The sequence below is a fragment of the Camarhynchus parvulus genome, chromosome 1 (assembly GCF_901933205.1).
Source record: "Camarhynchus parvulus chromosome 1, STF_HiC, whole genome shotgun sequence".
Classification (NCBI taxonomy): domain Eukaryota; kingdom Metazoa; phylum Chordata; class Aves; order Passeriformes; family Thraupidae; genus Camarhynchus; species Camarhynchus parvulus.
Genome location: NC_044571.1, coordinates 10,267,202 through 10,295,020, shown reverse-complemented (window position 1 = coordinate 10,295,020; position 27,819 = coordinate 10,267,202). Strand labels below are relative to the sequence as shown.

At 38.9% G+C, this 27,819-nt stretch overlaps 1 protein-coding gene across 7 annotated transcripts in view; it reads right to left on the bottom strand.

The window, feature by feature from the left end:
• Positions 1-27,819, bottom strand: part of DMD (dystrophin) — a 1,148,514-nt gene that overhangs the window by 959,273 nt on the left and 161,422 nt on the right. The window contains exon 1 of one of the 7 annotated variants that reach the window (XM_030961398.1): positions 15,643-16,104. The exons of the other annotated variants lie outside the window; for them this stretch is intronic. Within the exon in view, the coding sequence (XP_030817258.1) occupies positions 15,643-15,685 (43 nt within the window). The 5' untranslated portion in view covers positions 15,686-16,104. Of the gene's footprint in view, positions 1-15,642; positions 16,105-27,819 lie in introns of those variants that run through there. 7 annotated transcript variants of the gene reach the window in all.

Here is a 27,819-nt window from a genome sequence, read left to right as displayed (position 1 = left end):
GTTTTAACTTTCATCTCTAGGCAGAACACAGTTTTGCACTCGGTACAGTTCCCTGCAGTTTTCTAATGATGAGATTTTAGGCCTTTCTCAATTTGTAATTAACTATGGACTAGTTTTTAGTAAAAGGAGAGCATCCTATATTCAAATAATTTCTCTCTTACACAATATATATATATATATATGTCCATAGTATATTATATTCTTAAACCTGTGTGAAATTACCTAAGTTCTCTAAATGTGCCTGAAATAGACTCAAATATTGGTCAGGGAAACCATGAGAGGCAAAGTTAAGCTGAGTTAAGTAGAATGCTTATACAAAAACTGAGTTAAGTAGCATGCTTATACAATATTGAGAATAATACATTTGTGACAAAGTTCTTGAAACCACTCTTCAAATTTTGAATGAATCCTCTCTGTGCTTACAGGAAAAGGATGAATCCATGATTATCAAATGCATATTTGAATCAGTTCCTGATTGAGCTAGACACAGTATCAGTGCAAATCTTCTGCAAGTATGATGTTGTAAATCAGGAAGATTGTTAAGTGTGCAAATACCTTTTGAGTCATTTGTAGGGCAGTTAGAAAGAAGGGAAAAGGGCTTTTATCTTAGATCCAGAATGCTCTATACTATCAAAGTACATAATAGAAAATGGATTAGTGAGAGGGAAAATGGCAAAAATAAATTATATACCATGGATATTGCAGAATCGAATTGCACAGAACAAGGAGAAAGAAAAAAAAGAATTTCTTTGTTGGCTGAGATGCCACCAGAAGTCATCTCTAAAGATCTGAGCGTGAATAGTTCTTCAAGGCATGGCAAACCTGCAGTGGGCTGGAAAGGCCAGTAAGCCTCATGCTCTAGCAGCAACATTGAAATGAAAAATTATCAGCCAAGGGTAAATTTGCAGATTCCCACAACATCTTGTCCCCACCACACTTGTGGGCTCTCAAGAGTACAAAGGAACCACAGTGCAGTTTTAAGGACCTAATGAGAGGCAAATAATAGCAATTTTGAACAGGCAGTGAGATCACTTCCTCCACAAGCTTCAAGACAAGGAAAATCATCACAGCCACTCTCCACAGTGTGATTTAAGTCGAAGCTGTTATCAAAAGTCTTTGAACACAGGACTGTTGTACTCAGCTTAGGCATATGAATAAACCAGAGAAGCTGCACTCAATGAAGTTTAACAGTAAATGGCCAAGTAAAAAGGCTTGTAAGCTTATAAATACTTCATAGAATTTTAACACTAAAGGTAGTATACATTAAATATGAAAGCCATACTGAATTTCCCACTTTCTCTAGGAAAATACACCATACAATGCTTTCAAAACACTGGGAAATACAAGCACTTTTTCCCTAATATCTTCTCACACTTGAGAATGTGCATTAGGTACACAGGAGAAATTTCTATTTTTCTCTATCACCTGTTTCTTCAGTATCCAAGTAAATAGCAAAAACGAGCACCAAAAACACAGTAAAAGAAATTGAAGATCCCTAAGGAAAAGAAATAGGAGTTTTTTGTCAAGGACCAAAAGAGGATTAAGTCTATATGGTCAGTTAAGGAATTATTCTGGGAGAAGAGATTTACTGTAAAACAAAATTGGCTCACAGCTGAAGACACTGGAAACTCTGCAAAGCCAATACTGAGGAGCCATCAGATCTTCCCACCCCATTATGAGAAACGCTTATTTTTCTTGGCTCAAAGAATGAGCCATACAATGACATTTATGTTCTTATGAGATAAAGGGTAAAGTAATATAGGCGACAACAGTCATTTTAGCAGATCAAGAGGCAATATTATCAATACTATGGAAATAAAATCAAGAGTAACTCCTGTTCCTTGCCTGATGACTAAGACTCCTTCAGAGAGGATCTTTTTCTGTTTTGTTCTCTTGTGGTGTTAGTTTTTTGAAAGCAGAAAGGGAATAAGATCCTTTCAGACAGAGTGAAGGGATTAGTGCATCATGCTGGTGATTTGGGATCAAAACTGGCATTGTAACTGCTGGGACATTTCTCAGCAGTAATGAGGAGGCTGTCTGAAAAAGGAAGAGAGGGATTCAATATCAGTAGTCACAGTAAACCATGTTACTACTTCAAAAGCTGCAGTTCCTGACAACAAAGAAAGAGAGAGAAGGAAGGCTTAGCAGGACATTTACCAGCAGTCGCATTACCTGTGGGCAAAGGCAACCAAGCCCAGTCCATTTCCCATTTTTTGTGCCAAGCCATAGCAGGCCTCATAACATTTTTATTCAAAATACGTAAAAATTTAATCTAATTTTTTACAGGGAAGTGGGAGGAGGAGGGCAAAAGGACAATCATGACAAAACAATTGGCAAAAGAGGGCCAGTGCCCTGCAGTTGGCAAAGCAGTTTATGGGCAATACAATTCAAACAACGGATAATGGGAGCAGTCCTGAAGCACCTCCAGCAGCCCTGGCCCCACAATTCAGACATTCCTTCTCCCTCCCTCAAGCCTCTAGTGAATAGATCTCTGTTTCAGAAGTGTGTGGGCCTGTCAGGCTTTGGCCTCAGCCCCAATCTGAGCAGCAGCTTTCCTTCTGTGGTTTTCAGCCTCTGGTGCTTGAGGTGGATGTGTCCAACCCCACAGAGACCTGAAGGCAGCACCTGGAAGAGCACCAGTGCTGGAGACTGAGCTTCAGTGACAACAAAAAAGACCATAACAAGTCCTTCCTGCCCATAAATGAAGCTTGAGTTGATGTTTAATACAGATATTCCAGTGTGAGGTCTAAATTAACTTAGCCTGTGATTAATTGAACCCATCACAATTTTGTGCATAATCTGTAATTTATACCATACTGCATCAGGCAAGCATGTGGTTTATTATACACACAGAACAAGATGATTTAGATTATAAGGGACGTGGTGAAGCGACATACAGCAGACCTGGCAGGGAGGAGAACAAGAAAGGGCTCTGAGTGAGAGACCTGTGCTTTCTCATCCTTGTTACCATACTCCCTTCCGTGAGAGCTGTAACTCCAGCAGCATAGTCTTGCAAATCCACCTGCCAACCAGCCTGTGAGGACATGGTGACACAAGGATCCAAAGGAGACATAAAGAGAGCTAAAATGAACTCCAAGATCTGCTACTCCTGCTTGTATCTCTTTAGGGTTTTCTTCACCTTACATTCTCATGCAAACTCTTCACTGGCATGCATTATCATGGCAGAGCTCTGCAGCTGACATGCATCTCAGGTCTTTCCTCCAAACCTCTCTGGCTGTGCTCTGGATGACTCCTTCTCTCCCTTTGCCTCACATCCTGGTGCAGCTTCAAACATCCTTCCTGATTCTGTTTTTTCTTCAGTTCCTACTGTCCCCAGCATCCCCTATTCTTCAGGCAGGCTACAATTACCATGATATTTGTATCATCAAAACAAAACCTTGTAAATATTCTGTAAATATATAAATGCATTTCTTTTGTTGGAAATATGAGAAGACATGAATGTATGAATAAATAACCCCACAAAGTGGAGGTGCAAGTTGCCCTGCTAGTGTTGGAATTGCTTTGAAAGCCAGCTCTGTCCTCCTGGCCTCCATAAAGAAATCTTGAGGCAGGAAGGCTGTGTGCTTAAGGAAATCTGGGGTAGTGACTACATTAGTCACAGAAACAAAGGGATTCACTGATTTTCTGGTGCAATTCTGACTGGGTTGCAGCACTGACATTTTGTCTGTTATAAATGATGATACTGTTAACAGTCAGGGCCCCATAAGAGGGTTTCTCTGCATGAAGTCAGGCTTGAGTGTTACACTTAATCTGCAGTTACATTTCAAATTGCATTTATATTATAGCTTAATTGAAGTGTGCATACGATTTCCCACAAATACTACTTTCAGCTGTTATACCATATCAATAATAATTAGAACGATTTATACATTCATTCCACTCAGATCATGTGTGATATGCTTAGAATAACTAGATCTTTCAACAACAGCTGTAATAGCTAATAACTGTCACTACCATCACATGAGGTGCTTGAAGCTTCATAAACTCACCTCCAGGATTCTTTCTTGCAACATCTTTGATCATTTTCAGCTATGATTGCAGCCCTGGTTACACCATGACAACTTCTCTTTTCATACAGAAATCACATTCTTGGTCTCTTCTGCCAACCTAATTTCAGTATTCAAATTCATTGACTAAAAACTAACCAGGTTTTTGTTTACAGTGATTACAAATTCATAATCCCATCTGGGCCTCAGAATTTTGCACAGCACATTGGCAATTAATATCCAATTAATGCTTGTAGACCCACTGATTGTATTACATATCTGCAAAGCAGACTGCTGACATGTTCATTTATATTTCACAGCACACTGCAGGCTATATGGTACAGAGAATACATTAAAAACTCCTAGAGTATTCCAGACTCAGGTACAAGAACTCCCCAGGAACATTCTCAGTGAAACAACAAGACAAACAACCAAAAAAACACCATAAAACCCCAAAAACCAACCCCACAACAATAAAACAAAACTAAAACAAAAAAATCCTTGGGAAAAAAAAATCCAGGGATTTTTTACTGTGTAGAAAACAGAAAATGAAATCATCATAGGTAAAATGTAATGTCTGGTATTTGGCAAAGGACTCAGGCAATTGCAGAGAGCTGTGCTGTTTCTGTGTGAGAAAGAAATAGTGGATCAGTAACTAAAAGTAACTTCCCATGGCTGGTCACAGCTGTGGGTTTAGCTGTAGACCAAAACACAGGCTTCAGTGGATGCAAGTTACAGCACAAAGCATTCCAATAAAACAAAATAGAGATGATGCAAATTTGTGTGATGTAAAACTGAAACAGAATATAACTTTCAAAGAAGTGATATTGACTTAGGGAACCCTGGAAACTGTAACATGCACAATACATTTTCTTTCTGGCTCAAAAATATTATGTTTTAATGTAAAGCTCTTATATAAGAGCACAAGTTTCCAAAAAGAGTCCTCAGGTTTCTAATAGGTTCCCAGCTAGGGGTCTTTCCCATTAGAATGGAACTGAATGACTTCTGATTATAAGTAAATATTTCCAATACCTCACGTCAAATGTCTTATTCTAAATTTTAGCAGTTACCTGAGCTACACATTCATGTAATCACAGAATATGCTACTGAACAGTTCAAAAAGCAGCTAACTCTTTCTTGGCTACACTTTAACAAATAAAAATAACATTAAAAATAGGGCTTAAACTCAGGTGACATAAACGAATATAGCCTGGAAAAATAACTACCATCTCTTATTAGTTATTAAAAACACTGATGGTTTCTTCTTACTAGAAAATAATCAGGAAGCATATTGAAGTTGCTATAATAACAGAAGATGATAACAAAAATTACCTAAACATAAGGCAGATACAGAGAAAGATGGAACAAACAGAATTTATGTTCATCTAAAGTATTAAAGTGGCAAAGTCAACCACAGTACTTTCATAAGAGACACATTGACTGTACACCCAATAACAGCATTCATTTGGAAGGCAACAACCATTTTAAAAGGCTTACTTTTATTCCTCTGATTTTGCATTAAAGACATCAAAAATAAAATCTCAGCATGTTTAAATCTATATAAACTAAAGGTCTCTGAGGCTTTCTAAAAATTTTTGCACTCAGAGTAAATTTTCAGCAAGTCTTCAAAATAATAACCATATTTTCACAGAATATGAATCAAATTAAAGTAGTACCTTAGACAGTTTGCTAACTTCTAATTTTTAAATAACTTCCAGAAATATGCTGATACTACTGCAGGTGTTTGCTGCGTATATTTAAGTAGTTTTTAACTTGAATAAGTTTAAAAAACAATGGACATTCCATAGTATATAATAGTTTATCTAGATGGGTTTTCCAGTAAAGGGATGTTCTGATAAGCTGGAATTCAGATGAATACATCCTGAAAGACTAGCTCTAAATTGATTTGCAGCTAGTTTACAATATGGGCACACAGGCGAATATGGACAGTTTTGATTCTTGTGTGCACACCCTGCAAAAACCTGGCATCAACAGAACATGAGAGATCCCAAATCTCTCTTTAAAGCCACCTTCCACACTAGTCAGACAGGCTGCTGGCAGACAAAAGCACTGAAAGAGCTGGTCAGAGTCACTGCAAGGTGACTATTGATTATTTGAGAGAGGCCTTTGTGATTGTGGGAGGCTCTGGAGGAAGGGCAAAAAAGTAAATGGCTTTTATTTCCAAATAAAGCAAAGAATATTTGGGTAATCTGGGAAAGCAATGAAACAAATCCTCTGAAAAACCTGCAAATCATCCTTGAAATCAAGTCCTAACATATGAAAGGGAAGAAAAGAAGCTGACTAGGAGTGTAGTCAGCCTGGTTTTACAAAGGAAAGTAATGCCTGACCAACCTGACAGCATTTCATGAAGAGGTGACTGGCTCAGTGAGGAGGGGGACAGCACTTGATGCTATTTATCCTGACTTCAGCAAGACTTTTAACACTGTCTCCTCTAACATTTTCATTTAAAAAACCCTGGCTTGGAGCTTTAGTAATAGACTAAGTGGCCAGTGGGGTGTATTGAAAACTAGCTGAACTGCTGGGCTCAAGTTTGGAGCCGGTTGTAAAATGTCTGTCCAGAAATCTGACAGGAGCTTTGTGCAGCTCAAGAAGGGGAAGCACAAAGTCCTGCACAGAGGGAGGAACCACTGCATGAACCAGTAGAAGAAGCTGGAGACCAAACAGCTGGAAAACAGCTTTCCAAAAATGGTTCTGGTGTTCACGAAGCTGGGCATGAGCCAGCAATGTGCCCTGGCAGCAGGGAAGGCAAATGTTATCCTGGGCTGCATCAGGCAGACTGTTTCCAGCAGGATAAGAGAGATGATCCTTCCTCTCTGCTGAACCTTGCTCAGACAAAACTGGAACCCTGAGTCCAGTGCTGGGCTGCCCAGTATGGACACACTGGAGTGAGTCCATTAAAGGGCCACAAAGAAATGACAAAGTGATTGGACCACCTTGCAGATGAGCAAAGGCTGAGCAAACTGGGACTGCTCAGCTGGGAGCTGTGAAGGTTCATCAGCAACTAAATTTTATCAGTAACTAAATTTTTGATGGGAGGGAGCAGAGCAGACAGAGTCAGACTCTTCTCTTCAGTGCCCACTGGCAGAATGAGAGACCACAGGCATAAATGGAAATTTAGAGGAAATTCCATAGATACTTAAGAAGAAAAACAGATTTTTGTGAGCACAGTCAGCTGCTGGGACAGGCTGTGGAGTCTCCATCCTTGGAGATATTTAAAACCCAAGCTGACATTACCCTGAGCAACCTGCTCTCACTGACCCTGCTCTGAGCAGGTAATTAGAGTAGATGATCTCCAGAGGCATCTTCCAGCCTTGGCTGCTCTGCGAGTCTGTGAAATATCATCAGTTTATAGGCTGAGCAACAGTTTCTGGAAGCACTCCAAGACAGATACAACACCTCTTAGGAACTCATAATCCATCAAAAAAAAGCCTCCATAGATTGACTTATTGCATGAGTTAAAAAATGAATTCCTTGGTTACTATTTAGGGCTAAGACATTTTTCACTTTCTAGATAAGAATTTAACAGATAAGAAGCAAATAACCTTGGTGGCTACAGTAGGCAGATTTAGGGGAAAAAATAAAACCTGTCCACATTTTGAACAAGTCCTTGTTCAAATCACATCCTTCCTTCAGTTAGGGGGAGGATTATTGGTCAAGTAAACTTTGCTTCACATTTGCCTGCAACATGTCAAGTGCAAAATGAATCAATTCAGCAGTAGCAGCAGCTGCGAAGAGTTGGCAAAATGACTGTTAAATCAGCTTAAGATAACACTCAATAATTAGCAAGCCTTATTGGGGGAGGAAAGGGCTTATTTAAAGTAGCTAAAGCAGTACAGCAATGGATGTGGATGACTCAGAGAAATGGAAAAACAGCAAAAGGACTAAAGAGAAAATAAGAGAGCTGACAACAGTATTCGTAGAAAGAGTTTGGGCTTCACAATTCAGCTACTATTCCCTAAGAAAAATAGGTTTGTCCTTACAAGATGAAAGGGTGAATGTTACTGTCATTCAGTTTCTTTCAAAAGAAACATAAAATGTTTCCAATTATGGTTTTTAGCTGTAACAGTTGAAAAACATTATTAAGTTAGCAACTGTGCTAAACCCAGCAGTAATTCTGAATTGATTCTGTAAAAACATGCCTTGTTTTGAACAGGAAATAGAGATGGACAACATAATCCAATAGATTTCCTTTCCCAAGGCAAAAATGTGCCCCAACTTACATTCTCTGAAGCTTTACATCAGTCAGGTAACTGGGACAGAAACACCACTTCACTGAGGATAGCTTTTACTCCTAATAGAGGAATTTGATATAACTAAGTACAAGTTCTACTTATATAAGAAAACATCTTGATGCAAGCACCTTTTTCAGATCTATGCTAGTGTCACTGAGACATCCTGTAGGCAAGGATGCAGGTATGATAGAACTTCAAACTGTTACAGAAAAAAAAAATCAGATTTAGGATGATTTCTTTTATTTATAAATATAAATTTGTTTACAGTAAGTTTTTTGTTTACAATAAGTGTTACACATTCTACTGTTAGATATCTGCTCCTAGAATCCACCTTTTATTTCACAGTTTTAAATTCCCTCCATAATTCTTTCTAGAGCTTTCAAAACTGATTTATTTAATTATTAGGAAGAACAGAAAGGTCAGAATGAAGCCTACAACATGCTTGTCCTTTACAGACTACTATAAAAGGAACTGTTCTCATGTTTTGGCGAGAAAACAAGAATTCGTTTTTGTGAAAAGTTACTTGGCTTCACCTTTGGTTTCCATTCAACATCCAATGCTACCAAAACTTCCTCCTCTGTAAACAGAGTATAAGCAGAGCAAACATTTTAATCTGGATCTTCTACATTTTTGGAGTGTGAGTAACCATCAACCAACCAGGCATTTATAAATGTGATCTTAGATTTTGGTGTAAAAATATACTGATCTCTATTTCCAGAGTCGTTGGCAGGACTTGGAAGGGTGGGGCAGGGAATAAAATATGTACTAAACCCCATGATAAGAAAAGGTCAACAGTAAATAAAGTAAAATGAATAAAAGAAATACTGCTGTATTCCTGAAATCCGGTGCAAAATAATTTGGAGTTTCTTAAAATCTTCACCAAAAGCAGCACAAAAAACCACTAAACTGAGTTTTTTGAGTTAGTAAGCCTGTACACATCATGTCTACAAGTCCACCGCAGGTTTGTAACTTTCCTCTTCTCCTTCATTTTGACGAGCAGGTGCCCTCATTAATTAAAGCAGGATTGTCTTTGCTACTCCCACCTGGATCTCTCTGCAGCAAGGAGAGCCTCTGTCCCTCTTGGTCCCCCCAGCCCAAACAGACTTGCTTATGTTTTCCATTCTTATTAGTTGATCAGCTCTGGAATGAGTTAGACAGCCAGGGAGGGCTGGGGACTCCTACTTTCTAAGCCCAGGAATGTGACAGGATAGCTTTATGTCTTACAGCATTTTCCCTGTGTCAAAGAAATGGACACAAACACTCCCAGTTATTTCTATCAACAGCATCAAACATTTACATCAGAACATGTCACAGACAATCCACCACCCAGTAACTTCACAAGGTGCTCTTTAACACCTCCAACACTGCTAGCTATTTAATGTTATTAATGTATTAGAAAATACAGCGCTTGCATTGATTTTCTCCGAGCTCAGCAACAGCTAGGTAGCTTTGAGGTTTGTTCAGAGTGAAATACTTCATGAACAGTCAACTTTAAAATGCTGGGGTGGGGGGGGGGGGAACCAACACTGAATCAACAAGGTGAAGGATATTGAACCATTTGTGTGTGATGAGCACAGAGAGGCTTAGGAGAGAGGAGGACAGATGAACAGAGACCTCAGATTTCTAAACAACTTCTTTGATACACACACCATCAGCGGAGTGCGAGCTGTGTCAAAGCAGTAATAGATTTCACTGCAGAAATGTTTCTTATGAGGAGCCTGTACCTGGTTAGGACCAATAAATAAATCCTTTCTTTCTTTCCTTTGCTCCCCTCCCAGCCCTCGGTTTTCTCCAGCCACTGCAGTCCATGACCTTCACAGGGAAACGCTTCTGCTTTGACAACAGGCTGCAAACCTCCAAGGACTAGCAGTGATTTCTGGGAAGAGAAAACTGTTGCCTCACTCACAATCCAATCAAAACCTGAATGTACCAAGTGAAAAATAAACCAAGGACATCATTATTCTGTTTCATTGTGATTTGGCTTGCCTTCAAATTTCATACTCTGTATATCTGAAGCAGCAGCAACACCGCCATTAGCTGGGCTTTTCAACACTTTAATCAAAGTATCTTTCAGAGTAAAAAAAACAGAAATGTCAAATTCCAATCACCCTTTAAATTCCCTCAATTCCCTGTGCTACAGAGAATTTAAAGCCTTACCTGGGGATAATTTCCTGTACAAACCAGCGTGCAGGCACGCAGATGCTCTGCCACGTAAGCAGGCACTAATTTCAGAACATGGCAAGCCCTGAGGTGGTGGGACAGGGAGGCTCCCCTGCAGGCATCCCATGCTCATGGCCATGCTCCTGCACCCAGTGTAGCTGATTTCTCACATGGGATAAGAACTTTCACACTTTATAAAAAATACAGGTTATTGTGCGTCCAGCTGAACAATGCTGTATACCTCATCCAGTGTGCATTATCTGCCCTTCTTCTTTCCAAGTTTATATTAAAAATATCAGATGCTGACATTTCTGTTTTTACTGGGACACTCTGAAGGCCAAGAGACCCAGAGTTTTCTCACACTTTTTTGACATCCAGAGGAATGAACTGGTTTAAAGAAACAGGCACAGAAGGTTTGATTAACCTGACTAAAACTCATTTTCTCTCTCATTCTCACCTCTATATCCCCAGAGTTCTTGTCAAAGATTTTAGCAAAGGCAAGGTAAGCAAAATGTGATATTCTGGATCAACATTTAGGTCATTTCTACACACTGAAGTTTTTTTAAGCTGTTTTTTTCTTTTTTAAGGAACCCTCAAATGATTATGTTACTTCATAGCAAACTACTCTAGGGGAAAAAAAATCACCCTTAGGACTAACATACTTCTGTAATGGTTTCTTTGAGGAAACTTTTAAAACTGTATATTCTTATTTTATTATCATTGAAATTATGCTACTTTCTTTCTGCTGAAGATAACAATCCTTTAAAAATTCTTCAAGAAAGAAATTAAGTATAATTCTGGCATGTTAACTGTTATCTTGTATGAACATATCCAAAATTACAAGAACATATGCTTCTGCTCACATAATACTATTTCTTCTACACATTCTCATAATATTTAAAAACTATATTTGCTCTTCAGAATAAAAGACTGCATACAACTAAAAAAAAAAAACCCACAACAGATAGATTTGGATATTTAAAAAATACAGAATTAGAGAAAGGACCAGAAAATCTCTCAAATAGCATCAGCCTCACGCTCTAAATAATATCCCATAATACGGCTTGCAAGAAGAACCAAGAAAGTTTATGACTTTGCTAAAATGCAGCTTATCTGTCCTTCAAAGCACATAATTAAAAATGTTCTGACTTGTTGCACATGTGGTAAGTAACCTAGAAGGGAAGTCTCTGTGGTCTCTGCAGTGAGTACTCTGAACCCAAACAACTCCTCTGCTCCACGTGTTTTTCTGGGAAGATGAAGGATCTTGTTCCTCGGTGCAGAACAGTTGGCAAGATGTTCTGGAAAGCCACACTCCATTAACCATTATTCCTGCTTTCCACAAAGCTCAGTCTTTGATAAGGCACAAGTATTTAAAATTCCCAATGTCATTTTGCTTCCCCTGGCAGTGATACAGTATTACCACAAGTGCATCTCCTGCAACGGCAATGTGATGCCACAAAGTTCCACTAAATTTATTGAGAAGTCTTTATCCAGCAGTTAGCTATAACACAGTACAATGGTTATCCTCCTAAATGATAATTAAGCTTTGGGGTAACATTTAATTGAAAATGTACTGTGAAAATCAACAAGTCAGCTCTTTCAAATTGAGGCTGCTTGGTTTAAAATACCATTCAACGTGATTTTGTCTCACAGTAATCCATGACAAAAATATATGAGTCTAATCCTGTTTCCTCTGGAGATCATTTAAAAACACTTAACCCCCGGAACAATTTGGTTTGAATAATTTCACATTGTTCAAATATTTGTCAATAATGTGTTATTAGTCAAATGGTTAACCTATTTCTACAAATATTGTATCTTTTCAGTAATAAAAAACGTGATCTTATCAGCAACTATTTGATTAGTAAAATAATTGACTTGTTTCCTTTTAAAAAAAGTTTATATTTTCATAGAATGCAGCATGCTCTTAGACTCCCATTCTTTGAATACACATAATTAAATCAATAATTGTTTTGGAGGGATCTTTGGGCAGCTGTGATTCCTGTGGGCAGCCAGAGGACCAGGGCTGAGGGAGCAGACAGAGGGTGAGGAATAACCCTCCTGCACTAGGTAGGGTGTGACTTTCCAAGAAGTTCTCTCCTTACAACCAAGATCCAAAGAAGTTTGCTGCCATGCCCCTCCCATCTCCCCGAGCTGTGTTGGGCCACAGAAGATCATGTGGCCCATCAGGAGGAGCCTGCCAGGCCAGCATTCTCCTGCAAGGCGTGTGTGTGTGTCACAGGGCTCCTTCTGGAGGAGCTCCAGTGTCACCCTGGTGCCCCACACACCCACTGTGAGTCAGTGCCCACCAGCCAGACCCAGAGCCTGGCTTTGAGTCAGCCTCCTCCAAAAGGGATGCAGGGCACATCCCTGGGTTGGGCACTGCTGCACATCAGGGAACCGGGCATCTGGGAATTCACTTCAGAAATATCTGAACTGAGGTGTGAACCTGGATGGACTCCGGCTGAGGAACATCCATGGCATCCTCAAGGAGACCTCTTGTGGCCACCGACTTTCAGGCGGGATTAATTTCTTTTCCATGCTGGATGATTAATTCTATTTTTAGTCACTACTTTGTGCAAATCCAAGCAGAGAAAGAGGATGCCTGTGTGTGACTGCAAGCAGAATTTGGTTCCATGTCAAAATAAGGACACAGAAAGAGGATTATATCTGCTAGAAGGAAGAAATACAGCATATGATACTGAATCCCCTAGGGAGACTGACTTCTGAAATGAAGTTCCCAGTAATCTCATCTTAATTAAAACAAAATGAAATTTATGATATCTCATTTCCCTGCCACTTTATTATTTAGGTGTCATTTTCAAAGACTTTGCAGAAATTGAGGAAGAGACAGCAGCTGCCCCAAGGAGTTTCCAGTCTGACTCAGGAAGAAGTAAACACTGAACAGCTCAGGAAAGAAAGCAAAGCCCTTGGGCAATGAATAAATACCTTTGTATTTCACAAAGGTCATTCTCAGCTAAAGTGAGACGAGTCAGGGAATGAAGAACCCATCTTTACTGCTGTGGCACAGGGGAGAACAGAACACAAAAGGGAAGGGGTGAGTGAAGAGGTGGATGAAGGGTTGAAGAGGGGCCAACAAGAAAAGAGAAAGGATGGACTTAAAAACAATACAAAGGTGTAAGTGACCACTGTCACCCTTAAAAGCAAAAAGTTTTCATCCAATATGGAAAGAAAAGCAAAAGAAGCAAAGACAACAAGTAAGGGATGTGACATGTCCTGAATGAAGGCAGAGGACAAATTTGGGAACATTATTTTGGGCACAACTTGTCACAAAGTGCAGATACATGTTTTTCCATTTTTATTGAAATAAAGCTATTAAAACCCCCTTGAAAATATTATAGAAAATTATATAAAGAAAAATGTCATGCTCTTCAAAAGAGTGAGGATACAGCTGAGGAAATCCATTCAGCTAAATAACTCCCAAAAAGTGCTAGGACATCACCCTTTCATTTTAGATATGGACAGACTTACATAACATAATTTAGCAAGTGATTTAATGGCTCTTGTCATGAATGCTATTCATCTGCTAGATGAACTCTGGTTTCTATTCATATTTTACAAAACCTCTATCACAACTATTTTTTTTTCTTTCTTTCATCTACTAATCTTCTACATTTCCAGAGTGAAATTACAACTTTTGAACTAAGCAGTAAATATATTTCCCCCTTACTTAGCAAGCACCTGCCCAACTTTCCTTGCAGCACCATCTCTTCCCCAAGGCTGAGGAAAAGAAATCTGGGCTGATACTGTGATTTCCCTTGGAAAGGGAGTATATAGAAAAGTAAAGAAAACAAATTTTCCTTATTCCTCTCCAAAGAATCTTCTTGCGAGTCAGGACTAAAGCCTCTTAGGAGAAACCCAAGACATTTCTTCTGCCCAACTGCACCTCCAACCTTTTCAGAAGTTAAGAAAACTTTCTCATAATTATTCAGTTTGTGGTAATGTTGCTCTCCTTGTTCTATCTTACTTGAACTTCTAGACTGTGTCCAATAAGTAAAAAAATGTTATCACTGAAGGAGCTCTTCAAGCAGTACAAAACTGTCTGGAAAATTAATAGCTAATTCAAGTTTTATTTATTGCGCAAAAAAATAATGTTTGACTTCATCTTGCAAAAAGGGAAAGCAAATGTGGCATAAGACCACACCTGCACCTTGAAATTTTCTGTTTTAAGTTTCCTTCTTGTCAAACATAAAAAAAATTAATCTTATTTTGAGACTGTCTTCATCACATGGACCACACAGTCCATTATATGCTAAGGAGATAAATAACAACATGTCTGTATTTCCCTGCCTTTTATGAGCAGAAAATAGAGAAAAACAGAAATTCTATCTCACAGGACTAAGCTGAAAGTGTAAGAGCCAAAATACATTATAAAACAGGGGGCAGAGACCACAGATTATGTCCAGACAACACTGACACTTATTTTTTCACTGGCACAATCTGTTCTGAGAGCCTGGGTGGGGGAGGAAGAAGAAAGATCATCTGGGAGCATGGTGGATGAATTTTAAAACTCTCTGTCATTCTTTCATTCTTGGCTCTCCTCAGTCTCCTGTTCTTGGCATCCTCTGTTTCTCTTCATATTGCACATAGGGGTTTGTTTTATACCAACAAACAAGTGCAAGTCTGGAAAAGATGCCTGGGTCTTTTTGGGTTTTTGTTTTTTTTCTGGGAGAGCTCAGCTGCTGCTCGCTCTGAACTGAACTGACACCCCCTCATTCAGCTGATACCAGACAGTTCAGCAACCAGAGAAGAGCTCTCTTACTCTGTAAGTTAATATTAGGCAATGAAACTGCATATGCCATTAAAGTTCAAAGAAACTGATCACTCCTTTGATGTGTTGCCAAATTATTAGAATAATGACGCTATTTTTTTCAAGTGTATTGGTGTGTCACCTCAATTCTCTCTTTTTTAACCCCATGTTTTAATAACTGTTGAACTTCAGAAAGAAATGTGTTATTTTTCTTCAAAGGAGAGCTGGGTACTGTTTCAGGATGACTTATTTTATACATAATGTAAAGGATATTAGCCCCCTATTAGAGACAAAAAAACCCATCACTTTATTTTCCCCCTCAGGTGCTCTCCTCCTTTAGACTTGGAAAAACAAACATTTAAAAATGCATGCTGTTAGTGGGCTGTGCAGCACTACACTGCTCTGTCAAAGTGAATATTGTGATAAATTATGTCAGTCTGTTCATACTTACAATCATCTTCCACTTCCTCATACCAAAGCATGTGAGCAGACATGAAATCTCTCCACAAAACAGAGGAAAAAGAAAACAACAGCGGAATATTTCTTGGCTAAGTGTATCCCAACTTTGCTGCTCCAGTAGCTTTTAGCTGGATTAGGCTTGTCCCTGCTTAGGGCCAGCTGTGTCCCCGCAGAGAGAGGAGCCCAGGGCAGCGGAGCCCGGGCTGGGACGGGCAGGAGAGGCAGGGACAGGCAGGATCCTCACTTCACCCAGCCGGCATGGGAACTAATGCCAGGGCTCTTTGGAGGCCCCGAAATGTTTCAAATTCCAGGACCTGCGCAGAAGCAATGCTCTCTGTGCTTCCCCTTCAAAACAAAGTTGATTTCCCATAATAGGACAGCCCATGCACTCGACGTATAAGGCTCTGCTTCCAGGGTGGCATGTGCAATGGATTTAAATTATGGGTTGCAGCTTCCCAAGGAACATTCGGGCTACAAAGCGGGGTGAAGATATTTATGCTCCCTTTGCACAGTTCCCTGGAGAGCCCTATGAAACAAATCTTTCCTTCCCAGCAAATGACCCCCGGCCCATCCCAGGACAGGTTCCTCCTTTTTTGGGAGAGGAGCAGCAACCCTCCCTGACTTTTGGGATTTCAACCTCCGTCCCGAGCAGGGGAAAAATAAACAAACCCTAAAATAGTGTTGTCACCAAACTAAATGTGTAAATGTTAACACCAGTTGTGGTAAGTCAGTAGCTGCTTAAACAGGAAAAAAAAAAAAATCCCACAAAAAACCCCAGGACTATTGACTTACAACTGACCTTTTCCACTCCCACCAAAACCACGCAGTACTAATGCTGCACACAGCCCAGGAGCTTCAGAGGAGGCAGAGGAAGGAGTGCACACAAGCTGTCTATCGATTTCTCTTCCTAACAGTGGGAACACCCCTTCTGTCCCAAATCCCAAACAGGTGGGGCCTGGGCTGAAGCTCTCCCCCTGCACTCAGTGCCAGGCCTCTTTGGTTTGCACGGGAAGGAAAAAGAGACATCCACACAATACTTGGGAAAAGGACTGCAGCATCCTTCACCCAAACTCAGATTTTTATAAGGCTGCTTTCTGCAATATGTACTTTGTACAGTATGTACAGCCTTTAGAGACAGGCCACATTAAATCATGTAAATGGTTTCATTTGAAAAGTCATTTAAAGAAACACTCTTATGCTGCCCATTTTTTTTTAAATCTATCCTTAAAAACCTGAAAAGTGGTATTTTTCAGTTTTAAAGCTTAATGTGTCCAGTCATGCTGATTATAAATTTATAAGTAATTTCCTGGATTATACAGAAAAATAAACACAAAAATGAAGTGTGTAATATAACCTTACAGCCACTGGCATTTTCTACACTGATAGTCAAATTAATACACTGAAGAACCTGGATGTACAGTACACTCCAAGAGACTGCTAAGGATTAATTTGCAGCCCACAGGAACTGCAAGTCATGAACTGATGTAGAAAATAATCTGAAGCAGAACAGAGCACACTGTAACAGCAGCAGCATTTTGATTATTTGAGGGAGAAGGAGACTGAGAAAACCCAGGAAAGGAACTGCTTATTGTGCAATTTTTTTGTTTTAAAATACCTAAAGTCACCCTTAACAGCACATGCTGTCAGTAACTGAGGCCCAGTAACATATTTAAAGGCTAAAAGTGAAAGTTACCTTGAAGGAAAATGATAGCAGAACTGTGATCCTCCTGGCTTATCTTCATTTCAAGGTGACAAACCTTTACTCTAAAACTTTCAGGAGCATAAATCTCTGTTTCTAAATTTGATCGCAAGGCCTTACTCTCAACAGGGACCTGTGGTCTGTTTTACACCCAGCTTTAGTTGCAATCCACAAAAATTCCTGTGGATTATTCACCCTCTCTGACAATGGCTTTGAGACCACCAGAGCATATTTGGATCAAGTTTTTCAAGAAATGCAGTGCTACTCAGCATTTTCTTCTAAAAAAATAGCCCAAAGAAGTGTCTAGTGGCAATATTTGCAATAACTTACATATTTAACAATCCTCCACATGCAGGAAATCCATATTTGCTTCCTCTCTTTACACTGGGGGAGTTCAAAACCATGGTGGCCTCAAGTGAACATCTGCTTCATTCATAGGAGGGCAGAAACCGTCACGCCACAATTTCCCTTCCTCCTATTGATGCTCCTCCAGTCAATTGGAAAAGAGTAAAAATGTGTTGGGCCACAGACAGAAATAACAAAAGTGAGTGGTCAAATATACCTGGTATTTTGGTTGGGTTTGGATTGCTTGTTTGGTGGGGGTGGTGGTTTTGGGGGACTGCAAAGAAATTGAGAGGCTCTTAAAAACTTAATACTCTTTTCAGCAGCTATGAATGCTGAGACCGCCCAACACTGAGAAACATCAGGCTACTGAAGGTTTTTAATATCTATCCCTTTGTGCCTATTAGCCAGCACTTGGATTGCAGGGATAGCCTGGAGCATTTTGACACACCAGGTTTTGGTTTTTGTAAGGTCTTTTTGCTCTATCTTCAACAACAGAGAACAAGGCAAAGCTTTTCTGCAGTTTTATGTCAGATAATCACTGTACACTCAATAAATGCTGGTGGTCAGAGACCACCTGCCTCATTCTCCCTTCTACAAGCTGCAGGTAGCAGGCTCTGACCTCAGTGCTTGGAGACTACAGTGCCTGCACTGCAAGGGAAAAGAGCAAGCTTCAAAGTCACTGAGAATTTGGAAAATGTAGAAAATCTGGGATGATAAAAATGGGTATTTTTTCAGTGATTGCTGTCAGCTTTAGTTTAATGCTGCCTTACTCTTCCACAACCAGTAATGGCTTAAATGAAAGAAAATTGTCATCGTCACAGAAATGGTTTGGGTGACTTTCAGCCACCCATCAACAAATGTTTTACACACAGAGGCTGTTTATTTCCCTGCTTGAGAAGTCCTTTCAAAGCCCAAGTATTGATAAACTTGAAAATATCTCCTTTCCAGTGGCATGAGCGTGACAGAAATGCAGAGCTGGAGCAAACGCCAAGGAGGCCAGCAGCAATCTGGAAACAAGGACAACAATAAACTGCCTGTTCAGAAACCATTTAGGGGATTGGGTTCAGCCCATGTCAGTGTGACTATTGAAAAGAAATGGATTTCAACATCCAAACTTGGCAGCCATGTTTATTGTCTCAGTAAGCTAAACCAGAGGAAGGTTAGGATTTGAGGATAACGGTCAAACCATGGACTGGACATGGGGACCAAGTTCTCAGTCTCTGATTCTTCTGTACCATAATAAAGGGCTACATTAAAATTCAGGACTTCTCTGTCAGGGAAAAAAAGAGAACACATTTAGAAAATTATGCTTTTGACATAATTGATATGGGAGGAGAGGTCCCCAATTACACAAAAATAAATCAAATAACTTCATGTTAACAACCTCCACAGAGTAACAAATCCACCATCTCGCTGTAATTTACCAGGACACAAGCACCTAAAAAACCCCCAATAAAGCAGAGCACACCATATTGCCATTTGTATTGTCTTTCTCCTTTCCTGTTAACAGATAAAACAAGAAAATAACAAATTGGTAGCATGCTGCACAGATCTGATTTACAAACCTCTTATGACTTTTTAAACATCCCAGTGGCACATGTTGTTTGCCAATACAACTCAACATCAGGCAGAGAGAGTGCTTACACCATAAACCAAAGAGACAGATGATATTTTTATTATAATTTCAGAAAGCATTTCAACCTTTATTCCACCCTGTTTTTAAATCACTGCCAATGCTGACCTAAAAAAAAAAATTAAAAAAAATAAAGGCAGTCCAAGCCTGTTGCTCTGTTCAGCCATTAAGCTCATAACAAGATGTCTCTGTGCTCTTGCCAGTATTTGCAAATCTATCACATCTGTCTGTGTGGGAAGAAGTGCTGAGCTCCAGGGACTATGGGACTGATGTGCAGGGAGAACTGGGATGGGATTCTTTCAAGCACTAATGTGCAGCGTGGGTTTTTGCCTGGGTGGTATATTGGCTCTGATTCTTTTTATTATTCACTTCCTGTCATGAAAAAAACCAAAACAAACACAAACCACTTGCATGTCAGCATCAGAGGGGGAAAAAAAAAAATCTTCGACAGCTTTATCACAACAGAAGTAAACAGGCAGCTTCTGATTTCCCTGTGAAATTGACAAGGAAAATAAAAAGGAAAAAAATCTTTCCGATGTCAGCCATTGAAGAATTTCTCTCTTTTGTTTCTTAGCCTATTTTTACTTCAAAAAGGAATGTATCATAGAGGATTTTAGTACAGGTTGCAAAGGGGATCTTTTTCTTGTTTATTTGATCTGCAGAAAATAAAAGACAAAAAATCTTCAAACCAAGACAAAAAACTTGCTCTTATCTCTGAACAAAGTAGTAGCTTTTAGCTTTGAAAGTAAAATATATAAGTTTATAGTTAGAAAATAGGTAGCCAATACAATGATAAGGACAAAGACCTCTCATATGCAAGCTGTGTAAAAAAAAAAATCATCTTATTTCTATGTCATGAAACACTTTTGCTTGGAGATATGCTCTAGCATGGGGGCCAACATATTGGTTCACTGCTGTTTGTGCTCTCCCCAGGAAAGCTCTCAGCTTCATGTCATGGCTACCGGGAAATAGGGGTTAATCTCTTTTGCAGAGCATCTAGCAAAAGGCAATGTGGGCTTTCTTCTTGCTAGTTCAACATAAAAAGTAACTCTCAGAAAACAATCACTATCCATTCTGGAAAGCTTCAGCTAAATACCAAGCAATCCTTTTCACCCAGTGGATCTGTCTTTGGTGCGAGGTCCCAAGCAGATTTAGGAGGAAAGCATGTCCACGCTTTGTAGATCTTTATTCTCAAACCCTGTCAATTCTCCAACGTTCAGAAACTTTCACCCCAGAAGAAATTAAATCAGTCTTTACTGCAGTCATTTGGACCAGACTACTCAGAAGATATATGGAGTCATCCAAAGGAAAGTACAAAAAAGGATAGCAAATTATATAAAAACTAATATTAAGAGTACAAAGAAGAGAAAGAAGATTTTGATTACTGATATATATAAAGTAGCAATCAAAGTAATAAAGAGGAATTAGAATTACTCATTGTGTCTTTAAAATGTTGGTCTTAATCATGCCAGAGAGGCTGATATGACCAGAAGGGAGAACATCTTATTAACTAGTATTTCTTTCTCTAGATGTAGGCATGGAACTCACTCCAATCTCCACAAGTATCTCATGTAACCTACAAAAAGGATCCTGAAAGTGATCTGGAAAGTGTCTGAGTATCTAAAACAGGCTCCTGCCCCAAACTGCCCTTGGTGGGGCAGGGGGGTGTCTTTCTCTAGCTTTGTTCTGTTGGTTCACCCTTGGTTGTGTGCCCAGACCATGAAAGGCCAAGGTCAGACTGTCCCTCTTGTCCCTGTCTTCTCAGTGTCCACAAGAAGCAAATGTGAGCCCACAGACCAGTAGTGAGATGCAGCACAGGAGGTCCCCCAATTGGGCAGAAAACTCCTTGGTGAAGTTATTTTCTCAGGGTATGTCCAAAACATGTGAAATTCACCAATTCTTATTGCCATTGCAACGCACCCAAGGGAAGCCTGTATTCCAAGTCACCAAGGAAGTCATCCCAGACTCTACAATGCTTAAAAGCAACCGATAAAAACTTGATTACTTACATCACATCTAAAAGGTGAAATATTGACCAATTTTTGTAAACACACACACACATTTGCATACATGTATGTCACAGAGAGAGCAAGTGCACTCACAGACAAGGAGTGACAATAGCAATGTATGCGCGTGCACATTTAATACTTCTTTTAAGAGGACCCAATTTTACAAAGTTGAAGACAATTATAAAACCTTATCAGTGTGAAGAAAGAAGTTAAACAGAGAAATGTGAACGATAATTGGAAGATGTTTGAAAACACTGTTTAGGCCTACGTGTCATTACTAAGAAAAGTTTCTGTGGTTGGAAACAAACAACTGCAAACAAAAACAAATTTAGTCTAGAAGGGAAGCAGGTATTTAAAAAACAAAAGCAAACACAATATGTAAGGAGCAGAGGAAAAAATGCCAAGCTGATTGCAAAGAATATCAATAGGAGGTAATTATGAATCAGAGTCAACAATCCATACGTACGAGACAGAGAATTCACCTAGGTCTGCAGGGAAGCTGCATCAGCTCTGCCAAAGACAACTCAAGGTCACTTTGAAGAGCAAATGTGCTGGTTGCTCACATAAACACAGTTTTCTTTAGGGAAACACAACTTGAGTGCCAGCCGCCTGCACTATCCCAGGCACCCCATCACATCCTCCCCTGGCTTTACTCTGCTCCAGCCAACATCTCAGCTCTGTCCAGTTTTGACACAACACTCTATGAAAGCCACAGATAAATTGGAGAGCACTTAGAGTCACAAATATCCAAACAGGCAGTTTTCTTTGCAGAGAAAGACTGAGGGAATATTACATATTTAGTCTGGAAGGAAAAGGTGAAGAAGTACATAGCTGCTGCCTTTCAGCATGTAGACATCACAACACCCCATTATTTTTCATGTATGCCAAGGAAATGGACAGGATTAGGGTGAAATCAATTTAGATTACATTTACGGAGAAAACCATGGGAGTAGAAAATTACACATATGAAAATATATACACACAGAGGTCATCAAACCCTTTTAAGTTGAAGTTTGGAAGGAAAATTTTAACAATTTTTTCAAGGATAACAAAGTGTGTTTGATCTATCTCAACCCTTGCAGCAGAAGAAACCTAAATGCCTTTCATCTCTTTATTTCTGTAACTGTGTCTCATAAGATTTAGAGACTAGATAATAAGACCAGTCATATGGAGTTCAAGTTTGCATGCATCTCATATACAAAATAATTGTGTTTGAAAGGAGAGCAGTCCAATGGATACAGGAATACACAGTGACAATTTGGAAACCTAAATTCTATTAACAGTTCTGCCAGTCACTCATCGTTCAATTTTTCCTTTTTGTTTCCCTTTCCCACATAGAAAACAACACTTACAAGCTAAACAAGTGTTGTTAGCCTGCTTAATTATTGTTTGAGAGGTGACAAACTGTTTAACGTACAGTACTATTAAGGATCTGTGTTTTAATTACACTGATTTCATCCTAAGTGTCCCTGGATGACAATTGCTCAAAGCCTTAGTTACAGTGGCAAAAGACTGTCACATTAAATCTGTAAAGACTGGGCTATTATGACAGCAAATTATGATGACAAAATTCTGTTAGTTCAAGTCTAATGAAACATCACTGCACACACCAGGATGAATGTTAAATTATTTCTGTGTGGGTCTATGTGCAGGTTAGTACATCAAGATGATGGCAAACTGAAGTTAATGCAAGCCTGCAGAGATGACATTACAAATGGCAAGATGATTGCAAAATGATGCTGCTGCAAGTGAACTGTGATTAAAAAATAGGTTTCTAAACACAAAAATGTGCTAAGGGAATGTAAAAATAAACCTACAGAAAATAAAACCAAAGACATTTTACTTAAAGTAAAAGACATACTGGATACAATTAGTGCTGCAGACCAATTCCCTGCCAAACTGGCCAACATTGATTAGAAGGGCACAAAGCCAGGATGAGACTGCTTTATAAGTAACTGCCAATAAATTCTGAGTAATGGTATCACTAGGACATTTCTTTTTCCACTAAAAAGAGGTAATTGACTCTGTAGAAACATAAATAATTTTTGAAAAAGTGCTCAAGATTATTGTCCTATGAAAGAATCTGGTGTTATTATGAAATTCCTTTTTAAATGTATTCATGTTGATGTTTTTCTTTCTTGTATTCTGGCAGGGTTACTAGCACATCTCTAGAACCAGATTAATCATTAGGCCCAAAAGAAATTTGTTCACTCTCAGGTAAATTCAAATACATAAGATCCACAGCTCTATAAGATTAAGGAGATTAGATATTCAATATGCACAGTCCTCATAATATTTTAATGTGATTAGATCAGTAACACCAAAGATCTGCTAGTACGTTTCCTTAGAGCAATGTTTGATTATTTCTTCTAACACACAAGGAAAAAATAATTCAAAATCTAAAAAAATTGTTCTTTTCTTTCTGCATTTGAAGTCTTTCCTCCTTGCTATAATATTTTTATCTACTGGTAAATACAAGAGGTACACTTCATTTCTATTTTAGCAACAGCGGGTACTCTGTCTTTTCAAAAGACAGGTGTATCTATCTATTGTCTGACTCTCTATCTGTAATGTTTTCCATCTTATTATCACACAAAATATGTGATAAAATTTGTGATACTCAATTCCTCAGATGAATTACACTGGTGAACTGAAGTGCTTTGTTTAAATAACAGGCTTTGTCAAGTAGTTTGGGTAGTGCCTGACCTGTAGGTCAAAAGCAGGCATAATTTTAACCTATCTAGTAGAGAAGAAAATGCAAAATTCCCTATTCTTGAAAATTTATAAGTTTTTACTGGGCAAATTACACATACTATTCAGCAAAGTAATAAAGTGGCAAAATCTCACTAAAAATAAATAGATCTTAATAAGGTAATTTATTTCAGAGATAAGTACAGAGTGACTCGTGATTTTTTCAGATTTGCCCAAATAGTTCCATAGCTAATAAAGCAGTACTTGGAGTACAGAAGAGGAGATCAAAACGATGGTTCAGGCCTCCAAGTCACTCTGATTACAGACTGGAATTTGTAAGAGCCATTACCACTGCATACATTACATTAAAATTCATGTAGCTTTTCTGGAGACACACATACATTCCACCCGAGGGCATGGACTTTTTAGAAGACTGGGAAGTCACTACATCCAGCTCCTCACTAATCTGTCTGTTGGCATGGAATCTCTGCCAACTGAAGTTACCTGTGAATCTGAACTGAGCACTGGAAAGAAACTACAGACTCAAGTAAAACAAGATGAACTATATAGTGCTCCCTTGCTCTCTGCTGATTTTAATCTTACTAAATACACTCATTCTGGTGGAGACATACACTCTGATGCCAATAAGATGTGCAAAATTTACTGAATTCAGTGGTGTTTTATAATGCAGGAAAAGAACAGATGATGGGAAAAATTACTTTTTTTTTTTAATCATTAATGATAGGCAACAGCAAAGTCACTTTATTGTAAGAACATAGAGAAGGTCCAGCTAAGGAGTTTGAAACCTAAAAAGTCTATTCTCTAAGAAATTATGTCAAATCTTAATTGCTTAAAAATAATTAATTTCCTCAATGCACCAGTTACAGGTTGGTCGGTTAGAGGCTTTTTTAGCCTGTTAGTTGCTTATGCTGCATCTTACAAATGCTGATCACATCAGACCCATGTGTTGAAAAAAGTCTAAAGGGATTGTGTGTTGTGGGTAAACAACTGCTTCCTTAAAAACACTTCATGTAAGTTTAAAAATGTAATTTAGATCAAAACTGGAGTAGCTTGGTTACTAATATGAAAACCAAAAATTTTTGCAGCCTTCTCTGTTACAGACTCACTAAAATACAGCCTGAGTACTTACTTTCACAGGAGTAAAATGCACCTCAAACTATTTTTATGCAATAAGTCTTGGCTTATGCTTGCTACATAAGTACAACTAAATGACATATTAACACTACAGAAAGTGGGTTAAAGTTAAAATTTTCTCAAATTCATCAGTCCATGGAAGATAGAGCAACCTATCCCATATGGAAGACAACAGCAGCACAAGGATTCAGAGAATGAAGTATTGGTCACAACCTCTGCGGGTTTTATGACAGCTGCAGCTGATTAAATTTATTCAATATTATTTTAGGTGCTTAGTGGTAATTTGCCTGGCCTATACTCACTCCTTTTTAAAGGTACAGGTCTTCTATTAATCGTGGGTTAGAACCATCAGCCCCAGCCAGAAGTTCCAGTCACTGTGAAACATATTAAATGGCCTGTGCGTAAACACATGATTTATTCCCTACTATGACTTCTTATTTCCTTTTTAAAAACAGAAAAAAATATTTCAGATTAAATTACTCTGTCACTCTTTAATCACTCCAATTACTTATTTTCCCTGTTTGATAAATATATCCATATAAAACTTCTCAAAAGGATATACTTGACCAGAATGCAGATGCATCAATGCCTGCCACTGCAACTAAAATAAATATTTTTAAGCCAAAATATACAAATAGACTTAAAATGATTTAATGGTGGTGATACATGTTCCAAGTATAAAATTAATCAGAAAATGGAACAAGTACTTCAGCTGCTATGTAAAGCTGTTTCAACATCAGCTGGGTAAAAACTACCAAATGCAATGCCCATTCTTTAAAAACCACTTCTGGAACTAAAACCCAGTATGTCTAATCATGGTATTGGTCTAATTTTCAGAAATGCATAAGAATATAATTAGCAGACACAGATATGAGTTAATGGAGATGTGTTTTACAGGGACAATCACACATCATCTGTCTGGCAGGGCTCTTTGAATGATTTAGTGCACACACAGTACAGGGAAACTTGGTTTATTCAATTTAAAATATTCTCAATACTGCCGCATTAAAGAACTCAGAAAAACAAAGATGTCAGAGAATAAGAGATCCATTTACACAAACAAACAAATAATTGAAAGACAGAAGTGCCAAAAGCATTCAGCTTTCTCAAATATGTATGTCACCAGGAGTATCACAGATCAGAGCCAGGACTGGTCAACATATAAGGTACACTGATTATCATTACATGGATCTAGAAAAAGAAGGCAACTCTCAAGTTTCCTAATAGTGCTAAGGTATTCAGGGAAATAAAAAGAAAGTTGGCTGCAGAGAGATGCAGAAAAGCCTCAGAGTGTCAACTGGGCAATAAAAAAGACAGATGAAATTCAATATTTAGAATATGGGGAGGAAAAGAAATCTTAAATTTACGTACTCAGCATGAGCTCCAAACTAGTTATTACCACTCAGGAAAGAGATCCTGGAGTTATAAAAGGTCTATGAAAATACCAACTCCATCTTAGAAGCTGTCAAAAAGCAAATCAAATGCTGGCCATTACTATGACAAAAATAGAGAGCAACATACAAAATATCATTATGGTATTATTTAAAGTCTTCAGGTGTTCACACTTTGAATACTGTGGACTGTTTTGCTTCCCCTATCACTAAAAAGATATAGCAGGAATACTAAGGACAACAGAAATCATTGAAAGCTAAGGAGAATTGGCTGCCATGTAAAGAATGACTACAGAAGAGTCTCCAAGCTAAGGTGAGGGTGAATGAACACTCAAGTCCTCTGAACCTGAGAAGGAGGAAGAGATTGCCCAGGGGACGCACACCAAGCAAAGGAGCATTACAGACTGAGGGACTAATCATTAAACCATGCTAGAGAGAAGCTGAGGCCCAATAGGCAGGTACAAAAGAGGGTCCTGGCACCATCCCTGACAGTCTTCCCAAATCATCCTCTCAAGGTACAGTGGACAAAGAGAGCTGACCTATTGTATTTGCAGGGAATGCCCCAACGAAGGCAGGAATGATGCATCTGACTCCATGTTCTCAGAAGGTTAACTTATTACTTTATGATACTATATTATATTAAAGAATACTACACTAAAATATACTAAAGAATACAGAAAGGATATTTACTCAATGCTTAAAAGATAATAATGAAAACTCGTGACTCTCTCTAGAGTCCTGACACAGCTTGGCCTTGATTGACCAAAGAGTCAAAACAACTCACACCAGAGTCCAATCAAGCAATCACCTTGGGTAAACAATCCCCAAACACATTCCACATGAGCAAAACAGAGGAGAAGCAAATGAGATAAGAATTGTTTTCCTTTTATCTGAGGCTTCTCATCTTCCCAGGAGAAAAATCCAGGGCACAGGGATTTTTTCAGATAATGTGAATGCTGCACTGATCCAATACTGCTCTTCCCCATGTGTGCTGGGAGAAAATCAGAGGGGTTGGCTCTGATGCCACAGAAGCCTGTGGTGGGTTCATGCCTGAAGGACTGTGCAGTGCTGGCCTCCAGGAGGATGCTGTGGACTTACAGAAGAGCAACTGGAAACAATCAAGGGGCTGGAGCACACTCAGAGAGCTGGGATGCTTCACTTTGTAGAGGAGAAGGGTCAAGGGAGATAGGACTGAGTCTTGAAAAGCCTGAAGAAGTGAACAAGCTGCATAAGGAAATTATTTACC